Here is a 22,471-nt window from a genome sequence, read left to right as displayed (position 1 = left end):
TGGGTTTTGAAAGGTGCAGTTTGGGGGTCCTGATACCTACGGAGGGTAGGGACAGAATCGTAGAAATACGGTTTTAGGATTTTAACATCCAGGTTGGTCGGCCTTAGAGTCCCCAGGCATACATGATAATCCCATGTATTGCAGGGATGCTTGAGTGATTGCTCATGGAATAACAGTCATTGGGGCTGCATGGCAGGTTCTCTCTAAGAGCTTTGGTCTGCGGCACTCGATGGAGCCAGATGTCAACAAGGAGAAAATTACAGAGCATCTTGAGAAGTCAGAGACCCACATTTCCCAGGCTAGAGAAAGTAGTTATTAGCACAAAAAGTGCATTTCGCTTCCAAGAGAATAGATTGTGTTAAGGAGAAGTAAAACTCCTGAAAACATAGTTTCTTTGGTATTCTTCCAGGTTCTCACTCAGAGATCTGCATGTGAGAGGCCTCGGGAGAGATTTAGGTTCTTGTTGGAGAAAGCTGAGATGAAGAAGGGAAGCTTGAGCCCCACTCACCAGGCATGACCACTGTTTGTATCAGGAAGGTCATGTTTACTAGAAAGTCAGTAATATATTTACTCATTCTTCAGGTTTATTGAATGCCTACTGTGAACCACGCACCATGCTTGGCATCCAACAGTTAACTGATCACAGAGAAAAATCTTAGAATTTCCAAGGTTACCAAAAAGATTTACAACACGATGGGTCTCAAAGTTGAAAATATATGTTACTTAATGTGACTTAATAACTGTGCTGAGAAAAGTACAATCACAGGAGAGGGAATGAACCTAACTTCTCCAGTTCCCCTCGGATTCTTCACTTTTTACTGGATGAAGAAGAGTCTTACATCCACCCATGATGGCTACCATTTAAATTAGTCCCATGTGCTTCTTATCCCCTCTCCAATCCTTTTGGAGTATTTACCCTCTCCTTTTCCCCCAACACACACACACACACACACACACACACACACACACACACACACACACCCGGGGCTGTCAGATATGCTCACATGCTTTTAGACCAAGGTAAGACAGCATGAGGCACAGGTGTGGTCAATCACAGCTCCTCATTTTCTTAAGCCAGAGAGAGAAAGAGGAGAGAGAGGGAGACAGTGGAGAGGGGAAGAGATGGTGGAGAAAGTGAAAGGGAGAAAAGGGGAAAGACAGAGGGAGGGAAAAGAAGGGAGGGAGAGAGACAGAGAAAGAGAAGGAGAGAAGAGGGAAGGAGAGACAAGGAGAGGAGGAGCAGGACTGGGAGAGGAAGAGAGGGATAGAAATCTCCAGGGCCTGGTATGTGATTTGCAAAGAAACAATCAAATTCCTTCCTTAATACATGAAAACTGGGAGAGAAAAAAAGTTCTCTTTGCACTGGGGCTTGCTAAATTTTTACACGGCAGCTGCAGCTAAAGGCCACCACCTTTACCAGCCTCGGGAAGGAAGTTCATTGCAGCAGGAGCACATGAAGCTAACTTATGAGGAGAGAGGATAAAAGAAGGGGAAGGAGAGGAGAAAGTCTAGAAACCCAGGAACAAATTCATCGTGATGGCCAGCAGGGCTGAAATAAAGAGAGGGGAGGCCTTCCTGCCCTCTGAAGATCTCTAAGCTTGGTCCAGTTTCTAGCACACAGTAGGAGCACAGTATATTTTGATTCCATTTCCTCTCTTGTCCCTTCAGGAATTAATCTTGATCTTCTTGTATATGTCATGACACAGTGGCACATCCTGCTTGAGCTACTTTTGATGTCAGGGCTTTGTAATCTTTGGGGGATACAGGTGGAGTCTGAATGAGGGACTCTATTCAGAAAACTTTATGAAGCATGGAGGGACTTTTTAATGTCCTATTTCTTTGTACCTCCTCCCCACCATTAATATCTATCAAACACATGTTATACGACACACACACTTCATTTATTCATTCATTCAACAAATATGAAATGTATCAACATCCTTGCTAGGCACTTCAGCTGCATTACTTTTTTCTATCCCCACACAAAAACTTTTACCCCATACATGCTAGTATTATATCCATATTACAGATGAGCAAACTGAGGTTTCAAAAGACTAAATCATTTTTCCAAGGTTATACAGGTAGCTAAAATTGTTAGAGCCAGGATTTGAATCCAGGCTTGTTTTAATTCACACATTAACTATTTTATAACCAAGAAGCATACTGCTTCTCAACTGGCTTGGGTGTATGGCCAGTGCCAGGTTAAGAAAGGAATCATTGTCATCCCTTGCTCAGGAGATAATTATCCTGCATTAGGCTCTGGGAACCACAGTTATTTAGAGAAGTCAGGAGTGAGAGGACCCAATGCTTTGACTTCGGGTTCTGTTTGGTGAGGCATTGTTTAGCATGTCCCTGGCTCCAGGAAAATTCTGGGGACGAGGCATCAGGGTCATTGACAGGAGACTGAGGACAGACGCTGACTGCATGTTCTCATCAAGAAAATATGACGTTCAAAGATAAAACAGCTTCTTTCACTGGAACATCTATTTTGTCTCCTGAGCCTTCAGACATAAAACTCATTTTCATACCATGACTCCAACCGATGTTCTGTATGAGATCACACACAGAGGAATCAAACTAATTTGAGATTATATGCTTGCCGCCCTTTCCTGTGAAGAGTCTCTTCTTCCTTCTAATTACACTTTTTCTTCTGTGACAAATGCCAAGATGTCCAAAAGGCTGTCTCTTAGGAAGAGGAAGTCCCAGGAGCTTGGGGGTCATTGGGGCATTATTTCTTCATGCCTGGGTGAGCTCTGCTGTCAGTGTTGAGTGTCAGTGATGGGTCCAAAGTGTGGGATTTGACTCCTTTGAATGAGAGTGAACCAAGCTCCAGAGGCTGGATTGTCTATATACATCCAGCTAGCAAAGAAATCCCTGCAGCAACCCATGGGTGGGGATGCAGGGGGCTGGTGGGAAGGCAGCAATAGATCAGTCCAAATCTATTCCCAACCCTGGAAATTGGGTGGCTTTGAAAGCCAGCATCCAAAAAAAAAAAAAAAAAAGAAAAGAAAAGGAAAAAGAAAAATTGCTGGGCGTAGTGGCTTAAGCCTGTAATCCCAACACTGTGGGAGGCTGAGGCAGGCGGATCACCTGAGGTCAGGAGTTTGAGACCAACCTGGCCAACATGGTGAAATCTGTCACTGCTAAAAACACAAAAGGTAGCCAGATGGTGTATGCCTGTAGTCCCAGCTACTCAGGAGGCTGAGGCAGGAGAATCACCTGAACCTGGGAGGCGCAGGTTGCAGTGAGGTGAGATGGTGCCATTATACTCCAGCCTGGGTGACAGAGCAAGACTCCATCTCAAAATCAAAATAGATTTAAGGGGTACAAGTGCAGTTTTGTTGCGTGGATATACTGTGTAATGGTCAAATCCGGGCCTTTAGTGCACCCACTGCACCAGTAGTGACCACTGTACCATTAGGCGATTTTCAATCCTCATCTTCCTCCCACCCTCACACCTTTTAGAGCCTCCAATGTCTATTATTCTACTCAGTGTGTACCATGCCCATGGGTACCCACTTCTAAGTGAGAAGGTACCAGGTTGGACTTTGTTTCTGAGTTATTTCTCTTGGGATAACAGCCTTTATCTCCATCTATGTTGCTGCAAAAGACATTATTTCATTCCATTTTATGGAAAAGCCAGCATCCTACTCCCTGCTGGCAATGTAGTTTAGTGTGAGAACCACTAGGCAAGAAACCAGGAGATAGCAATTCATGTTCCAGTTCTGTATGTAAAAGCCCAAGTCATTTGGGAAGACACAGCATTTATTGAGTACCCACCATGTGCAAGCCACCATCAAGACTTCTATAGACACTCAGCTAGTCTTTGTAACAATACGTAAAAGTGCATGTCATTAACAAAGTGAGGAAGTAGACAAGTTGAAAGTGCTATTTGCTTAAGATCACACAGCCACAGTGAGGTAGAGTTAGGATCTGAACGCAAATCGATTGTAGCTTCTCACTATTTCCACTCTATCCCTGAGTCCCAGCTTCCTCTCCTAGAAAACATGGATGATAATTTTGGTGACACCTACCCCATGAGGTGGTGAGGATCACATGAAATGCTGAGGTACATAGTAGGTTTTGTCACTGCAAAGATGCTGCAGATAGATGGTAGGGTGGGTGCAATGATCAGTCGCCATTCCCTTTGCCCATCATCAGCCACCTGCCATTGGTTTCTCACTAGTCCCTGTACAGTTGAGATCTGGCTGCTGTTCATAGAAACCTAGTATACATCGGATGTTCTATAAGGTTGTATCTCCATTTCATAAGTAAAGCAAATAACACTTAGAGAGCTAAGCAACTGGCTGGGCGTGGAGCCTCATGCCTGTAATCCCAGCACTTTGGGAGGCTGAGGCGGGCAGATCACCTGAGGTCAGGAATTCGAGACCAGCCTGGCCAACATGGTGAAACCCTGTCTCTACTAAAAATATAAAAATTAGTTGGGCATGGTGGCAGGTGCCTGTAATCCCAGCTACTTGGGAGGCTGAGGCAGGAGAATCTCTTGAACTCGGTAGGCAGAGGTTGCAGTGAGCTGAAATTGCACCACTGCACTCCGGCCTGGGCGACGAGGCAAAACTCTGTCTCAAAAAAAAAGGGGGGAAAAAGGGAGCTAAGCAATTTGCTCAAACACAAATGGTTAATAAAGGGCAAAGCAAAATTTTAACCCATGTCTGCCTGAAACCAGAGCCCCAGCACTTTCCAAAGAATAAGCAGCTTCCTCCCAATCTGCACTGAGTCCCTACCAATGCTAGTTGACCAACTAGGTGGAATGAATAAATCTTTTCTGAGTGGACCCATCCGCCTTCGTTCCTGCTCTTCCTTCAGGCTCTTCCTTTTGATTCCAGGTTATTTTTAATTCCATACTTTCAACCCCCCAAAAGGTTTAATCCTGAGGAAATACCTACCACAAACAAGTCATCAGAATTATGACAACAGTGTTGATTTTTAGCAAATTAAAACGTTCTAAATGGCACAGTTTATCTATTTGTTGTTAAGCTGTTAATAAGCTGTTAAGCTATTTGCCATTTACTTCACTTTTATTTTATGAAATTATTTCTACTTGGATGAATCCTATTTCATGTAAAATATTATTATAACAAATCTCAGTTTCTCAATCTTTTTCCCACTCCACTGTAAATTCTACCAATTATTGCTCTATTAGTGAGGTTATTCTTTGGTGGCTATTTTTTTTTTAGCAGCAGAATGGAAAAATTGGAAGACAGGAAAATGTGAAGATACAGATTGAGGGAGAGGGGACATAAAACGGAGAGAAAAGACAAAGGCTTCTCTATTGATAGTGAGATCAAAATATTCTCAGGGGGCAAGATGGCTAAGTATAAACAGTGGGTTCAAATGATGGGGTCAAAACATATTTCTTTGTTCTCATGAGCTAGAAGAATCACTGATTCTAGGTTTCCTTTCGTCTTCAAATCGCCAGAAAAGCAAGAAGTCCATTTCATTATTAGATAAAGAGCGGATATTGTCACCATCCCCAATCATCATCAGCAAGGACTCAGTTGATGACAGAATGCAAATTTCATTAAATAAAAATGACCCCTGAGCTAGCACTTCCATGTTCTCATCATCAAATGAGGCTTAAATATGACTCAGCATGGAGTCATCCTTTACTGTCAAATCCTGACGCTTGCATCCAATACAGAGTGATTCAGAACACATTATTCCAATCTCCATGTCGGAGTGGCTCCTGACTTGGCATTAGAAACCCTCTGAGCAATTTCTTAGTTTTACAAACATCTGTGTCACTTAACCTCATGGACGCCACTTGTTTATTTGAATAAACACAGGGAATATCATGTTGGCCACGTCTCATTGCATCAACCTTACTAGTGACAGTTTAATGCTCTGTTGTTTGGGGATAACTTATACTCAGTTTGCCAATGTAGCAATGGCCTGATCAACGTAAAGGAGGCAGAGGGAGGAACTCCAATATTTTGAGTGGTTCAAGGAGTGGTAATTGTGATTGTGTTTAATCAGCATGGGTGTTCTGGGTCAACAGTCATAGTAACTCCATCTAGATGGATCCCCCAAAGCATCCCACATACTATATCTCACAAGTGTAGACAAAACGGATGTAGTTCAGAAACATAATGGCTGTTTTGGGGTGGGAGGCAGGATACTACTGTGCAATTTTGAGTCTTAGCAGTTGTACTTCAAATCAGTCAAGTACATTCATGGCTCTTTCTCTGTATATTCCTGTCTCTGTGCCTGTCTGCCTCTCTGTGTCTCTTGGTCTCTCATGATTTGTGTGTGTCTCTCTCTGTCTCGTTCTCTTTTATGTCTGTCACTGTGTCTCTTTGATTCTGTCTGTCTCTCTCTGTCTCTTTCTCTTTTATGTCTTTGTCACTGTGTTTCTCTGATTCTCCAAAATGTAAAGAGCCATATGGGTTTTAGGCACACTTGGGTTTTCACACGGCTCTTCCACGTAGCAGTCTGTGATCCTGATGTGTCTGTGAATGTCAGTTTCCTCATCTTTAATTGGAGATGGCGATACTGATTTTGTTGAGTTGTCATTAGGATGAAATGAAACAGAGTGTATCGCAGGCAACTCAGTTCCTGCCTCATAACAACTGGTCAATATACGTTTATTCCTTCCCCCATCTCCAATTTACTATACCCTTGTGACATATTAGAATCCCACCAATCTGGTAGCTTTCTTCTGATGTGGCCTGCCCTCAGCCCATTTTCAGATCAGCCAATGGAACCATGACTGGCTGGAACCATTTTTCATCCAATTGGTCTCTTTCCAGCAGTTTCATGTAGCCTCTTGCTGTAAATCACTCTGGGAAAATAAATGTCCCTAATCCATTAGTGCCCTTCTACTGCAAGCCAATTGGAGCCACAAACCAGACAAGGTTTGTTAATGGCCACTTAAATACATTCTTGCAGCCCAACGTGGAGACCCTCTGCCAGCCTAAAATTCTAGCAGGCCCTGTCTCAGAGACACTCAACTGTGACAAGACTGATAGCAGCAAAGGCACAGTTCTGACTTGTATCAGTTAGGGGAGAACTATACACCTCAGTTTGCTTAAGACAGTTCCAGTTTATGATTATAGCTTCTCCTATGTAGGAGTAATTATAAACAGTGCCCCTTTTGCTTTTAGAAGAGGTTCAGTTTGTTTGAGACCAGCCTGAGCAACACAGTGAGACTGTCTCTATAAAAAATAAATTTTTTAAAAATTAGCTGGGCACGGTGGCACATGCCTGTGGTCCCAGCTACGCAGGAAGCCAAGGCAGGATGATCACTTGAGCTGGGGAGATCAAGGTGGCAGTGAACCATGATCACACCACTGCACTTCAGCTTGGGTGACAGAGCAAGACCCTGTCTCAAAATGTAAGAGCTCCAGTTTGAATAATAAACGATATAAGTATCTACAGCAACCAAACGTAAAAGTTTAGATAATAATGGTTATCATTTTTTGACTACTTGCTATGCCTGTCTCAAAATATAAGAGTTCCAGTTTGAATAATAAACTATATAAAGTATCTATGGCAACGAAAAGTAAAAGTTTAGATAATAATGGTTATCATTTTTTGACTACTTGCTATGCCTGTCTCAAAATATAAGAGTTCCAGTTTGAATAATAAACCATATAAAGTATCTATGGCAACCAAAAGTAAAAGTTTAGATAATAATGGTTATCATTTTTTGACTACTTGCTAAGCACCAGGCATCCTTATAAAGGTCTTTGTATATGGCATGTCATTGAAGCTTCATTACAACACCATGAAGGGAGATGCTATTATGAAATGGATGCTCTGTTTTATAGCCCAGGAAACAGAAGCTTGTTAACATGTTCTTAACAACAACATGGCCAAGGCCAACCAGAAGGCAGGGTTTGTACCTCACCCAGATCCCATCTATGGGCAGCACGCCCATCCCCAAACTGCTGGAAGTGTTGGCTGCTCAAGCCTCAGTCATCCCTTTCCCTAGAGAATTTTGCTCAAATAGAAGCCACTTCTGCTTGAGAGGCTTGATGTCCCCACTTAGGAAGCAGCCCACAGCCAATGACACACAAGGCTCCGTCTGTTCCTTGCTTCAAGGTGGGACTGACTCTGCAGTGGGATCCAGCTAAGACCACATCCTTGCTTAACACCTTCCTCTTCCCTAGCCTGCTTCCCTTGTTCCCATAGGTCTAAAAGCACGCTTTCAATAAACCACCTGGAAAAGGATACCTGTGTCAGGCTCTGCCTCCAAGGAGCCAGACCTAAGACGTCCAGTTAGCAAGTATCAGAGCTGGGACTCGTGTCTAGGAAGCTCTCTTAATCACTAAGCAAATGTGACATGATATTGCCTACATTACATACATGATTAAAATGATGGCCTCCAAGTTGTCAGGTCACCAAGCAGCATATATCACATTGGTCTAGATATGGCAACAACAGCAGTCACAACGAATCCTACTTATTGAATGCTGACAACAGCCAGTGTCTTTCTTGCATTGGATCCTCTCAACAATACCATGAGGTTCATTTTATCATCCCCACTTTGCAGATAATGGAAGTTTGGAGACATTGAGACACATCCCCCAAGGGCATATGGATAGGAAGAGAAGAGACTTAAGCTTATATCCAAGTCCATCTTTCTTCAAGGACCACATGCTTTTTCCACCTGATCACTTAAACCTCTTGTTGCATAAAGAATTCCATGAATAATTGGTGAAATCTATCTGCCATCAAAACTGACATTTAAAAAAACAATTTAGACAGAAGACTCTGCTATCACTCCAACCTTGACCCCAGCAACATTTCTCTTCGAGCTGCATTTGACCAAAATGTCTCTACTTTCTGGAGAAAGCCATACTACTTTGGGAATAGCTAGAGAATATTCTCTTAAGCCAGACATAAAAAGAGCAAAGGAAATATCTTCGGTGGAGAAAAGAAAGTGAGACTTCCTGCTAAGAGGGGAATCACATGTCCTATGGCTTTTCCACCAAGGGAGACAAAATGGAATAAAAGGAGAACAGCAAAAATTCAAGGAGAAGCAGATTCAAATCCTAACTCTATTATTGTGTGATGTATTTGGCAAATGACTCAATGTTTCCAAGCCTCAATTTGCTCTTCTGTTCTACAGGAAAAATACTCATGCCATTGACCCATGAATGAAAGAGAGTAAATGATATAAAATAGATATTCCTTCCTGCCTCATCTCTTCCATTTTCATAAAATGTATAGCCAACTTGGAACGTCATTCCAGGTCTAACTAATACTGGTTCAAATGGACTATGCTTTATTCCAAGCAAAAAGCATATCCTATTATGACAAAAAGGTTTCTATTAAAAATAGAGAGCAGATAAAAGGGAGACCTTCATCCAGGAAGCCATCGGCTGATTCATAAAAATACAGAATGAGTCATCCTGGATCCCAAGGCTAAAACTTATAATCAATGGGTATGTCTGGCCAGCCAATCCCAGCCCACTGGAGAAGGAGGTGCCCAGTGGGCCATCTTTACAAGCCTATTACAATCCTTGTAAAACCATTAACTCTGTTTCTAGCTTGGTGAAAGGAAGATCAATCTGGGCTGTTAGCAACACTGTATCCTAAATGTACCTGCAGCCTGGTTGGCTTTCTGAACAACTCGGGTGGGGGAAGTGCAGTGATTCCTGTGTGTGTGTATGTGCGCGTGTGTGTGGAGCTCCACTGAAGAACAGGCTTGCACATCTGGCTTTGAAAATCAATGTCTTGGCCTTCATCTTGACATTTATTATTTCAAAATGCTTCAGTTCCTATTAGCAATTATGCAGTTAGCATAAGACTGGAAAACACAGAACTATGTGTACTGCAGATGATGCTCTTTCCTTTAAAAAGTAGTTTTATCATTTTCAATCTCTGAATATATACCCTGACGTAGAATCCTAGAATCCCATCCTCAATTTGGATGAAGGGTCATAAATTACATACACATACATATGTAACTGTATATATAATTGTATATATGTATATACACATGTATGTATACGTGTGTGTATGCAGGTAATATTTTTTGATGAAGTGGTTAAGGAAGGAGAGTTCTAAATGCATGGTTTTAGTTGTACTAAGCAAAAGCTCTTCCACTAGCAAGTAAAGAAAAATAATGACACAACAATCCTCCTCCGAGCTCTTTCCTCAATCCATTCATTCAGCGATAAGTTATTTAGGGTGTGCCGTGCGCCAAACAGTGTACTAGGCATTGTGGGGTGGGGGAGTGGGCTGGTCTTTGGGGATTTAGCTGCGAAAGGTCAGGTATAAGCTCTCCTTCTGGGATCAAACAACTTGATTCAATAAGAGTTCATTGTACAGGATCCCCTAGTTCGCAAAAACCTCTTCCCTTACCCTGAATTCCTCACCAGAAGCCCACGAGTAGTGTTCAGAGTCAAACCTGACCAGCTGCATATATGAGCAGCAAGACAGGGATCAGTGCCTGCTTCTCCCACTAGCTGCCTTCTAATCTGGCAGATGAAACCTGCGTCTGCTCTCAAGGTGGTGAAGGGGAGGGGACGCTCCTTTGCATTTCTCTTGCCTCCAGATCAGGTCCAGATCTTGGGTTTCTGATCTAACCTAGGAGCTTGTGAGCTGGCTGTTGCTTTGGAGAGCAGTATGTACTGGGAGGCTCTACAAAACAGATGGGAAGGAACAGGCTCGTCTCACCGTGATAATAGCAAGTTCCCCTTACAAGTTTAACATGCAAACCTAGTGTTGGGTCCAGTCCGCCTCTTTCGGGTAAGCCCTTCCCAGAACTTCAGGGAAATGATCTTACAGTGCCCGCACAAAGAGAGGCTTAAACTCTCCCAGGGAATCTCAGCTGAGCCTGAGGGCCTGGAGAAGTTCCCCCAGGGGGAATGGGGAATAGAGGGCAGCTTAGAGAGCCGAGCTCCTTTTGAGATGGGAGCAGGAATTCCGGGGAGACTGATCAGCGTTTTTTCCCCTCTCGGAGAAACAGAGGATGGAGAGGGGGATGGAGGGGGTTGCGCTGCAGGCCTGGCCTCCACCCTCACCAAGCTTGGATGCAATGTACCGACCCTCTTGCTTCCTAGTTGCTTTCCCCGTCAAGCTACGGGGAAGAAAGTGTGCAGGAGGCGGGACCCAGCCCTGCACCCTGTCCCAGGCCCTTCAGGACAACAGCATAGAGGTGAGAAAAAGATCAGGTATCAAATTCCCGGCCAAGCCACTTAGTGGCAGCTGAGTGATCTTGGGCAAATCACTCATTCTCTCTGAGCGGCGGCTTTCTTATCTGTAAAGGGATCATGATGGCACTTGACTCATGAGGTCCTAGGAAGTATTAAATAGGATCGCACATGTAAAACTACCAACGGCAGCTGGCACACAGTGGGCTTGCGGTTCTTAATACATATATTTTTAATTTTGTTAAGCATCTACCCCCCTGTGCAGAAGCTGAGTTTCCTCTCAGACGGAGAACTCCCGTAGCGCAATCTTCCAGACCCTGGGTGCTTGGGCGCCAGCATTCTCCCTGCGCTCAGGAGCTCACATTTTCCTCTCGTCACCCCTAGATCTGGCTTGGGGAGGCCACCCCTCTGCATCCTCCCCAGCTTTGGCCCGGGGAGGCTCTGAGACCCGGGTGAACGCGCGGAGGGGGTGCGCGCGGCGGCCCTACCCGGGCAGCATCCCAGTTGCAGCTTTCCCACCCCCTCCCTAGCGCCCAGCGCGCAAAAAGAGAGAAAGCGAGAAAGGCGCGGATACTGGACCAGGCTTTGACGCGGATCTTGAGCTCGCCGTCCTGAGGCTCGGGCATGGCCTTCCTGGAGAGCCGCAGCTTGTTGAGACCCCCGAAGCCGGCCAGCACCACCGCGCGCATCTCCTGGGCGTCCCCGAGGCGGTGCGATCCGTCGCCACCGCCGCCCTCCGCAGGCTCCTTGCCTGCCTCCTTCTCGATCATTTGCTCCGTCTCCTCCGCCTTCTCCACTCCTTCCTTGGCCATGGCGCTCGAGGGCGCGGGGCGCACGGGCTGCGGTGTCTGCGGCGCTGGGGGATTGGGGCTCCTCTCCCGCGGGTTCCTCCTGTTGAATGTGGGATGCTCGGCTATGCAATGGCTGCAGCCTCTGCGAGCGCCGCCGCGGTCCACAGTCTCCGCCGTAATCCTCACAAGAGCCGTGCCCCTAAGCGCTCCACCCCCGCCCCACCCTTCTTTCCTGTCCAAATGAAGCCTCAACTCCAGTTCCTGAAATAGTCCCAAATTAGGCTCGGGATCGCGACCCCAAACCCAGATTTGCCGAAGATCTGTGACTAAAAAGAGCCTAGAGAGGCCACCTTGTCATCCGCCTACCCGTGGGCCCAGTACTTGGTTATATACGGCACAGGCTCGGGTGCCTTGAAATGGACCGAGACGAATGTCTGGGCCTGGAGGATGCCTTCCCGCTACAAGGTTGCCCTCTCTCCCTCCCATCTGCGAGGCTGGGCGGGATAGTCGGGAAATTGGATCGTTCCTCAAACAGCCAGTGGAAGGGCGGAGAGGTTTGGGAAGCAGGGAACTAGAGATCCCGCTCACTGCCCTGAAGAGTCCAGTCCGGGGTCTTCTCACTCCAGACCTGCAGGGTCAGCCGGGATGCTCTTTTCTGGGCATCACCAGGGGCTTCCTTACGACGGCGAATTCTCACCACTCAGACCATTTCGGGCTATTAAAGAGGCTAGACAAGAATCCTGTACCAGAAAGGATCCTGCTCCTGTTCTGATCCCCGGAAGACCAACGTGTACCCGCTCCCCAACATGCACGTACATACACAGAGTAGTAACTGGCGTTTTGTTTTGTTATCAGGCTCTTTGAGAAAAATAGCTCATAGAAAAACTTGGATTTTCTTAAATAAAATGATGGGAGAGGAGTTGGTTTTCCTAGGGGCAGTTTAAGGAAAGAGATGCAGTTGAGGAATTAGGTCTATATTCTATTATAGTTGCTATGCCATCGCCAGCCTTGAGATCTTGGGCAACTCATTCAACCTTCCTGAGCCTCAACACCCTCATCTATAAATTGGGCACATTGATTTTTTTTTTCTGTGTTGTGTGAAGTGCTGGGGTGTATATGATTTCAGTGAGACATGGTCCTTATATTGGAAAAGGTCAATTTCAGAGCATGAGGCAGGAAGGGCAGAGTCAACAAATGTGGTACAATGAATGATCTAAGTGCTACCTCTTCGCTTCCCCCAGTCTTCTTGCGCCTTCACTGTTTTAAATGCCCTGGTCTTCTATTCCTTAAAAAAAAAAAAAAAAAAAAAAAGATTATTTTCCCTCCTTCCACAGGGTTCTGCACCTGCTGTCCCCTTGGCCTGGGGTATGTGTTCCGTCTCCTTTATCTGGTGTCGACTCCTACTTCATTGTCACCTCAAGGGTCCATTCCTTTTGGGAGGCACTCCAACCTCCAGTTTGGTAACCTCCATGACTAGAGACACTTATGTCCCTTTGTAGCTAACTTTTATATGTTTACCTGATAATACCTGTTTCCTTTATCCAACTGTGAAATTCATGTGAGCAGGAGCTATTTCTACTTTTATCCAGCGTGATTTTCCCAGGGCTTAATACGTAATTGGTACATAGTAAAATACGCACAGAAAAACTGGTCCAGAGAGTTGGACCAGTCCAGAGAGTTGGAGAAGTTCTCATGGAGGAGGGAACGTTTGAGCTAGACCTTGAAGGATGAGGCAGGTTCTTCTGGCAGAAAAGGTCACAGGCTCATTCAAATACACCAAAAGGTAACAGGTAAAAGGGCTTTTGAGATGCTGGTTTGTTCTATGTAGGCAGAACATTGGCTGTATTTATCAATCACTGGAGATGAGTTTGAAGGGTTGATTGGGACCAGCTTTTGAAAGTTCTCACATACCAGGTTACAAAATTTAAGACATAATCACAGAGGCAACTGGTGCCATAAAGGCTTAAAAAACAAAAACATGGGAAGAACATTACCAGAACTGCATTTTAGGATAATAACTTTGACAGTAAGTGAGTGATGGATTAGATGATAGAGTTACTGGAAGCATGGGGATCAGTTAGAGACTAAGCGCAGGCAAAAAAAAAAAAAATCCCCCCCCAAAAAAACCAAAATAAATGAGAGTGCTCCCAACTGATGCAATAGCCACGGGATGGAAGGAAGAGGGCTAAAAGAAGCCTGAATAGACAGGGCTTGGTTAGTGAATTGGACATTTTATTGTGAATCCTGTTGTCCAAATTGTTTGTCTTGTTTACATTGTGAGATATAGTGTTTAGGCTGGATTCTATCCTGAAACAAGAATTTGAACACCCGTGGTTTATTTTGGAAGTAATCCCAGGAAACTCTGGCTGGGAAGTAGGAAAGTGAGAGAGAAAATTGATGGTACCCAATATGGGATGTATTAATAAGCAGTTTACCGCAGTGGACAATTGGAGCTCAAACCCGCAGGGGACATTTGAGAGACAGTGTAGAACAAGTCTCAGAGTTGTCTCACCCAAGGAGTGAGGACATAGGTATTTATTCACTAAAGTCTATGCTTGATTGGCCAATAACTGTTCCTGGAATTGTTAACTCCTTGACATTTCTATCCTGTCCCATGTACTTGGGCTGAGAGAATCCCAGGCAGAGAATTGTGTATGCTCTTTGCAGGAAGCTATCATTTTATACATGGAATGATGAATTCCAACGAGACATAGCTTTGGCACCAATAATATCTGCAATATATGTTATTGTTTTGGAGGTGTCTACTGTTCTAGACACTTTAGGTATATTTCTTAATTTGATTCTGAAAATAATCTCATGAGATAAGAATTCCTATTCCCACTTTATGGAAGAGGAAAATGAAAATGAATCTTAATATGATGAGTTATTGTGCTCAAAGGAACATGCTAGTTATAATGAGATAGAAGACCAACTCCAAATCCATGCTCTTAACATCTCACCATGTGTGTTTATACAGACAGGCCAAACCAGTTCTCCCCTGATTGACAACACTCCATGGCATTTTTTAATGTTCCCTGCTCTTTTTTTCACTGCCTACTATCTCTGTACCACCGAGGTCCCTTGCCTTGGTTCTGAGTGTTTTCCTTTGGCATTAGTAAAGTAAATCTACTTTGTAGTCAGCACACAGCATGTTTAAGAGAAAGTGTTTGTCTTACAGTGTGTTAAAGGGAATATAATTACTCCCTCCAAGGAAATCTTCTGGCTGTTTACAAACCCCAGATTATAATTGGTAGGCAGCTGATTATCACAACTACTCAGAAAGAACCCACCACAGTCTGTGCCGCTGGTGGGGGGAGATACCCTCCTCTGAGTCCTATATACCACTATTGTTAAGTATTCCCAACTCTGATCCTCCCTGGTGGAACGTGGAAAGAGCCAAAGTGCATGGCATATCTCCAAATAAACACAATAAATCAATTTTTAATTTGTAAAATTGATTCCTTGGACATTCACTCAGTGCCTCAGTTGTGAGATTTCTTACATTATTGTAGAACAATGTCAAACAGTGGCCACTGATGGTAAAACATAGTATTACAGCTCAGCTCTGTTAACTTGCAAGTGGCCTGGGGCAGGGTGTATGCACATGGCGGGGGTGGGGGGGGGGTGGGTGGGATGTTGAAGGCCAGATATAGGAACCCCTAATAGAGGTAAAGTCTTTGAGTAAGAAAATATGGGAAACAATCTTAGTATGATTTTAGACATGGTTTTCTGAATAATTTGGAATGGTTCAGTAACTTCCCAGAGAAATGTTATTTGAGGAAGATGGTCAATGTCTTCAACCATATGCTTGAATAATATTTGTTGCATTGTATTCTCTTCAATACAATTAGAATCATTTGTTGTACATATATTATTTCATCTTTAAAATAATCCTATGCTATAGCACTATTATCCCTACTTTACAGAGGAGAAAATTTAATATAAACTGCTAGGATTGCCCACTAAACAAATTACAGAGTTGAGATTTGAAATGGGAGCTATTTGACTTTGAAATGCATGTTCTTAACCACCACACTTCAATGCTTATGGTTTTATTTGTTGCTCTGTCTTTTACTCACAAAAATGCCATCAAATAGGTCAAGAAAAAGGAGCCAAATTTAGGAGGTCAATAATGGAGAGTGGTAGAAGATTCTGGCCATTGAAATATCCTAACAAAATCCAGGGACTTATATTAGAGGATATGTGCCATCATTTCTTATAGTTTTTCTTTATGTCATTTAAAAAATAATGAAACATAATTGCCAATGAGCACAACATTATTTTTCGGAGACATGCTATAGAAGTGTGCAGCCCATCCTGATGGTGGCAGGATAAGCTTCCTGTCTATACGTTATAGGACCAGTCTTACATGGTAAACTCTAGTTGTGTCAGAGGGGAAAAAAAGTGCACTGATATTTACTTACCACTTTTTGAGTGGTTGCCTTGAGCTATTGCTAAATGCTGGTGGTAAAATGGTGAATAAGGTGAATAAAACAAATACATTCTCAGTCCTAAAGGAGTTGAGGAGGTATATATTGTTTTACATTGGGTTGCCCAGAAGCAAACCTTTCTTAATTTGAAGATTTTCATACAAATGGCTTCAGAAGTGATCCCAGGAAGCACTGGAAGAGGTCTGTGAAAGTGAGACAGGATAGGAAAAGAAGCCAATATGAGGTATATTACCTAGCAGGTTATCACTGCTATAATTCAGATTAAATCCTTCTGGGGAACTCTAGGAGACAGTGTAGACCACACCTCAGAGGTATCCCCATCAAGAGGCAAAGAAAATGGAGAATCCACCAACTCCTGTTGGTCCTTAGTTGAGGACTGTTTCTGTGGGACACTAACCATCTGCCACTTGTAGCCTGCCATGCACGTGGACTGTTTGGGAATAGGCAGCTAGACAAAGCTGTCCTGAAAGAGTTGTAAGTGTTTGTACTTGGAAGCCATCGGGTCATTGTGCATGGCAATGGTGAGCTCCAAGAGGGTGTAGGTTGGGCACTGACCATCTCTGCTACATATATTAAACCAAAAAAAAAAAATTCTGTAAGTAATTAGTCATTTACCAGTCAATAAGTGCTATAAAGGAGAAATACAAGGGGCTATCTCACGGTCGGGAAAAGTTTCTCTATGAAAGCGATGGTAATGTATTAGGTTCAGCTACAGACACAAAATATAATAATAAAATAAAAATTGGCTTAAAGAATATGAAATACATTCGGGTGGGATGGAGGCTGTACATTATCATCAAGGATCAATGTTCCTTCCTGCTCTGTACTCCAAGTCATGTATCGTTGGCCTCCATTCTCATAGTTTAAGATATAGCCATCACATTTATGTGCTGGGTGGCAGGACAGAGATGTGTGAGAGGGGAAGAAAGACCCACATCTTTCATCTTAGGCACACTTCAGGACTCCTCCACAATGTCCAAGTAAAAGTTAAGGTTCCACAATTAATGAGGAGAGGGACAAATAATATTAGGAGGTGTAGCAGTATCTTCCACAGATGCCACTGAAGGGCTTTAAATAAACGAATGATAGACTGTGTGGAGTATTAAGAAGAGTCCTCGTGGCCTCCCTACAACACAACATTATGCAAGGATCCCAGTCCCTGGGATTCAGTGCTGCCCTCTCATAACTCCTCTGTAAGATATGTTTTTACCCTATTGGAGTTTTCTCTCCGTAGGGATCCAGTTGCAATTTTATAATGGATGTTAACAGGAAAACCCTAACCAAAAGTGCTACTCATAAGACCCTGAACACCATTTTAGCTCTCTATTAATCTGCTCGTGTATGAATAGAATTAGAAACATTTCACTCGTCTCCATAAGTAGCTGTTATCCATGTGGAGATGATCTTATCAATTGTTTAGTATCACTTGGTAAACATGGTTGGTCAAGTAAAGAGGAAAATATGCAACATAGGACTAAGGAATTTAAATCATGTAGTTTTTCTTTTTGAAATTTCATTCATGCTGAAAGATAATTTCTGAATGATTTCTAGTACCCCTCCCCTTGAATATTATCTAGGGTCCTCCCCCTAGTGTGATGCTGTATGATTTTTTTCTCTTCTTCTTCTTTTCTTCCTCTTCCTCTTCCATTTCTTCTTCTCCTTCTTCTCCTCCCCCTCCCCCTCCCCCTCCCCTTCCCTTTCCCTCTCCCTCCCCTTCCCTCTCCCTCTCCTTCTTCTTCAGATGGAGTCTGGCTCTGTCACCCCAGGCTGCAGTGCAGTGGCAGAATCTCAACTCACTGCAGCCTCCATTTCCCAGGTTCAAGTGATTCTCCTAAATTAGCCTCCTGAGTAGCTGGGACTACAGGCGTGCACCACAACACCTAGCTAATTTTTGTATTTTTAGTGGAAACGTGGTTTCACCATGTTGGCCAGGCTCGTCTTGAACTCCTGACTTCAGGTGATCCGCTCACCTTGGCTTCCCAAAGTGCTGGGATTACAGGCGTGAGCCACTGTGTCCGGCCCCTGTATGATTTCTTGTATGAATCACCACACAATAATGCTTCCTGCTTCTTCCAAGCACTGCAGAGAGCTGTGTTTTCCCTGAAGTACTTTGCTATAGATCATGGTGAGTAATGGTAATGGGATGGGGATGTAAAATTCAGGTTCAGAAGTAAACAAAGCATTTACTCCTCAAATAGGGTCCAACAGAAACCAGAAAGGGGGCGAATGCCTCCCCTGCACTGTTTTTTCACCTTACAAGCTGAGATCATCATACTATAAATCAGGATGAACTAGCCCTCCAGCTAATTCACTCTCTTGTTTCCCTGATGTCTCTGGTTGAGGCTAAGAGCTGACGTCCCTGAAAGTTTTGTTGCTTTTATTGTTGGATTGGCCCATATCCAGTTGGTTGGGGCTTCCTTGGAGGAATGACTGTGTGAAGCTACAAGACCTCAATGTAACTGAAAATGCACACTATGAAAAGGGCACATTTTGCCTTTCCTGTTCTGAGGTTAGCAGGCTTAAATCCCAGGAAACGGGGAAATGTTCTTCAGAAATCCTGTCCTATTCCTTTTAGTATGCCCCTCCTCTTTACAGAGCCTAATGGGGTGCTTTCCACAAAGCAAATGAGAAGAAGTTCATCCATCACCCAATCAACCAATCTGTCCACTCATTCATTCAATTTTACATTCTGTGTTGTTGTTTTGTTTTATTTTTTGTTTGTTTGTTTTTTGAGACAGAGTCTTGCTCTGTTGCCCAGGCTGGAGTTCAGTGGCACGATCTCGGCTCACTGCAAGCTCCGCCTCCCAGGTTCAAGTGATTCTCCTGCCTCAGCCTCTGGAGTAGCTGGGATTACTGGCAGCTGCCACCACGCCCAACTGATTTTTGTATTTTTAGTAGAGACAATGTTTCCTCATGTTGGTCAGGCTGGTATCGAACTCCCAACTTCAGGTGATCTGCCCACCTTGGCCTCCCAAAGTGCTGGGATTACAGGCTTGAGCCACCATGTCTGGCCCAATTCTACATTCTTGATATGCACTAAGGAAGGTAGAAGGAATACATACCTTGTTTCCAGGACTTGTTCAGAACCCAGTTTTCCCATTTCCTACCTAAGTGAATTTTAGGCTCTGAAAGGTTAAGAAAATTGCCCAATAAGTGAGTATTAGAATATCTAATTCTGCATGAGATACCATGTGTAACCATGAACAAGCTCCTTAATCTTCTGTTGCTTCCTTTTTTTTTTTTTTTTTTGAGATGGAGTCTTTCTCTCACCCAGGCTGGAGTGCTGTGGTGAGATATTGGCTCACTGCAACCTCCGCCTCCTGGGTTCAGGTGATTCTCCCTCCTCAGCCTCCCGAGTAGCTGGGATTACAGGAACCCGCCACTGCACCTGGCTAATTTTTGTATTTTTAGTAGAGATGGGGTTTCACCATCTTGGCCAGGCTGATCTCAAACTCCTGACCTCGTGATCCACCCTCCTCAGCCCCGCAAAGTGTTGGGATTAGAGGTGTGAGCCACCGTGCCCGGCCTGTTGCTTCATTTTCTAATCTGTGAGGTGTAAACATCGATCACATTGTCTTCACAAATGTGTGGAGAAATTTAAAAGAGCTGATCGAAATAAAAGTCTAGGCTTAGAAAAAAACTCTTTACATGTTAGTACTTTGTAACTGCCTTTGTCATATCACTTAATATTAAACACCTGTGTCTAAAATTAAACACCTGTGTCTAATTTGAAATGGTCAGAGTTCTAGTTCAGTGTTTTCCACAGTCTATTCGACGGAACAGTGGTTTCCTAAATGTTGATGGATGCCAGGGTAAAAGGAAGGTCTGTGGTCAAATTAGCCTGGGACGCTCTGGGTCAAATACAGTTAAGCAGCTTTCTTTAATTTAGATTTAGAGTCTTAGCATAACTCTTCCATCTCTACACAGGGATACAGAATACAGCTTTACCCAAACTTACTTGACTTCCAGCCCTTTGCCCTTGAAGTTAACAAGATTAGCATTCTGCAGGATATCTTTTGGGGAAAACTGCTATAGATAAATGGATAACTATTTTTAAGTGTCTGCTCAAGGTTAGGCACTGTAGAAGGAGCAAAAGGAAAAAATAACATGACTCTGACCTCAAGGAACTGAGGGGCTTACCTAAGAAAAGATATACCACAAATCGTTTTAAGAAAACTTAAACTCTAAATCCAGGCCCAAGAACATCATGAATTAAATGAACTGGGCCTGTTGTGGGGCATAATAGAGAGTGGTGGGGACTGTGACAAACCAGAGTGCAGATGGCATTCTAAAAAGGGACAGTGACTGGGCACGGTGGCTTAAGCCTGTAATCCCAGCACTTTGGAAGGCCAAGACAGGTGGATCACTTGAGCCTAGATGTTTGAAACCAGCCTGGGCAACACAGTGAGACCCCGTCTCTGTAAGAAAATACAAACATTAGCTGGGCACATGCTACTCAGGAGGGGAGGCTGCAGCAGGAGAACTGCTTGAGGCTGGGAGGTTGAGGCTGCAGTGAACCATGATCACACCATCGTACTCCAGCCTGGGCGACAAAGCAAGACTCTGTCTCAAAAAACAAACAAACAAAAAACTCAACTTTGATCCGTCATTGTAATGTGAAAATGTGAGCTCAGAACTGCTGGGGCTTCCAGGTGTTTCTGATAAGCCAAAGGTCTGAATTTTTATGTGAAATATACCAAATTTATAAAATTTTGATTAAATATTAGATAGGCTAAACAAAACATGCCTGTGAGCCAAATTTAGCCCATATGGCTCAAATTTGCAATCTTTTCTCTAAGTCAGAGGTGATTTTACCCCTTGGGGGACATCGGCAGTGTCTGGGGACATTTTTGATTGTTACCAGTAGTGCTACAGGCATCTAATGGGTACAGGCCAGGGATGCTGTTAAACATCCTGCAAGGCACAAGACAGCCTTACAGCAAAGAATGATCCAGCCTAAAATGCTAAAATGTTAATCGTGCCAAAGTTGAACCACTCTGGTTTTTTTTTGTTGTTGTTGTTTGTTTGTTTTTTGACAGAGTCTTGCACTGTCACCCAGGCTGGTGTGCAATGGCACGATCTCGGCTTGCTGCAACGTCTGCCTCCCAGGTTCAAGCGATTCTCCTGCCTCTGCCTCCTGAGTAGCTGGGACTACAGGTGCGGTAGAGATGGGGTTTCACTATATTGGGCAGGCTGGTTTCAAACTCCTGACCTTGTTATCTGCCCGCCTCGGCCTCCCAAAGTGCTGGGATTACAGGCATGAGCCACTGTGCCTGGCCTTTTTTTTTTTTTTTTTTGAGATGGAGTCTTGCTCTGTTGTCCAAGCTGGAGTGCAGTGGCGCAATCTCTGCTCATTGCAACCTCCACCTTCTGGGCTCAAGCAATTCTCCTGCCTCCTTCTCCCAAGTAACTGGCATTAGAGGCATCCACCACCACTCCTGACTAGTTTTTGTGTTTTTAGTAGAGACAGGGATTTCACCATGTTAGCCAGGCCGGTTTCAAACTCCTGACCTCAAATGATCCACCCACCTCAGCCTCCCAAAGAGCTGGGATTACAGGCATGAGCCACTGCCCCGGGCCTGAACCACTCTGTTCTAAGCCATGGATGGATCTTTGACTTCTGGGAGCAAGGTAGCCTGTGGTTTTGACTTGCTGCCTGTGTGACTTTGGAAATGTCCTTGTTTTGGTTGGTAAAAGAAGGTCCTTGGACTAATTGATGCTCAAGGGACTTTCCAGCCCAGAGGCTGAGGTCACATTAGTCCTCTCTATTGGCAGTGGCCTGGCACACAAAGGCTGTCTTTGCAGAAACGACATTGATCGGAAATGATAGCTATTGATGTGACAACACACACCAGGGGAATGTTCCCAACCTGGAATACTGTTTGTCCTTTGGACAAGCTCAGAGGCCTGTTTCATGCAGGTCTCATTGCAGACACTTGAATACATTTGAAGCTGATGTTAGAAGGTTACTAAATCATTCTGGGCAGTTTTGTTTTAGAGACTGCCATATTTTGTTGAGGGAAAAATCAAAGGACACACTTTAATTTAATATACCTCTCCTTTTCCAAATAGAGACAGTCTCCCAGATATTGATTTTGAGTTTTGG

General features: G+C 43.9%; 1 protein-coding gene across 1 annotated transcript in view; it reads right to left on the bottom strand.

Annotated features, from left to right (window-relative positions):
• Positions 1-12,045, bottom strand: part of VAT1L (vesicle amine transport 1 like) — a 187,127-nt gene extending 175,082 nt beyond the window's left edge. Inside the window, exon 1 of the mRNA XM_005592608.4 lies at positions 11,703-12,045. Coding sequence (XP_005592665.1) covers positions 11,703-11,935 — 233 coding nt within the window. The 5' untranslated portion in view covers positions 11,936-12,045. The remainder of the gene's footprint in view (positions 1-11,702) is intronic.
• Positions 12,046-22,471: the final 10,426 nt, after the last annotated feature.

Source organism: Macaca fascicularis, chromosome 20 (genome assembly GCF_037993035.2).
Source record: "Macaca fascicularis isolate 582-1 chromosome 20, T2T-MFA8v1.1".
Lineage (NCBI taxonomy): Eukaryota > Metazoa > Chordata > Mammalia > Primates > Cercopithecidae > Macaca > Macaca fascicularis.
The sequence above is the reverse complement of the archived record's forward strand: the minus strand, read 5'-3'. Positions and strand labels throughout refer to the sequence as shown.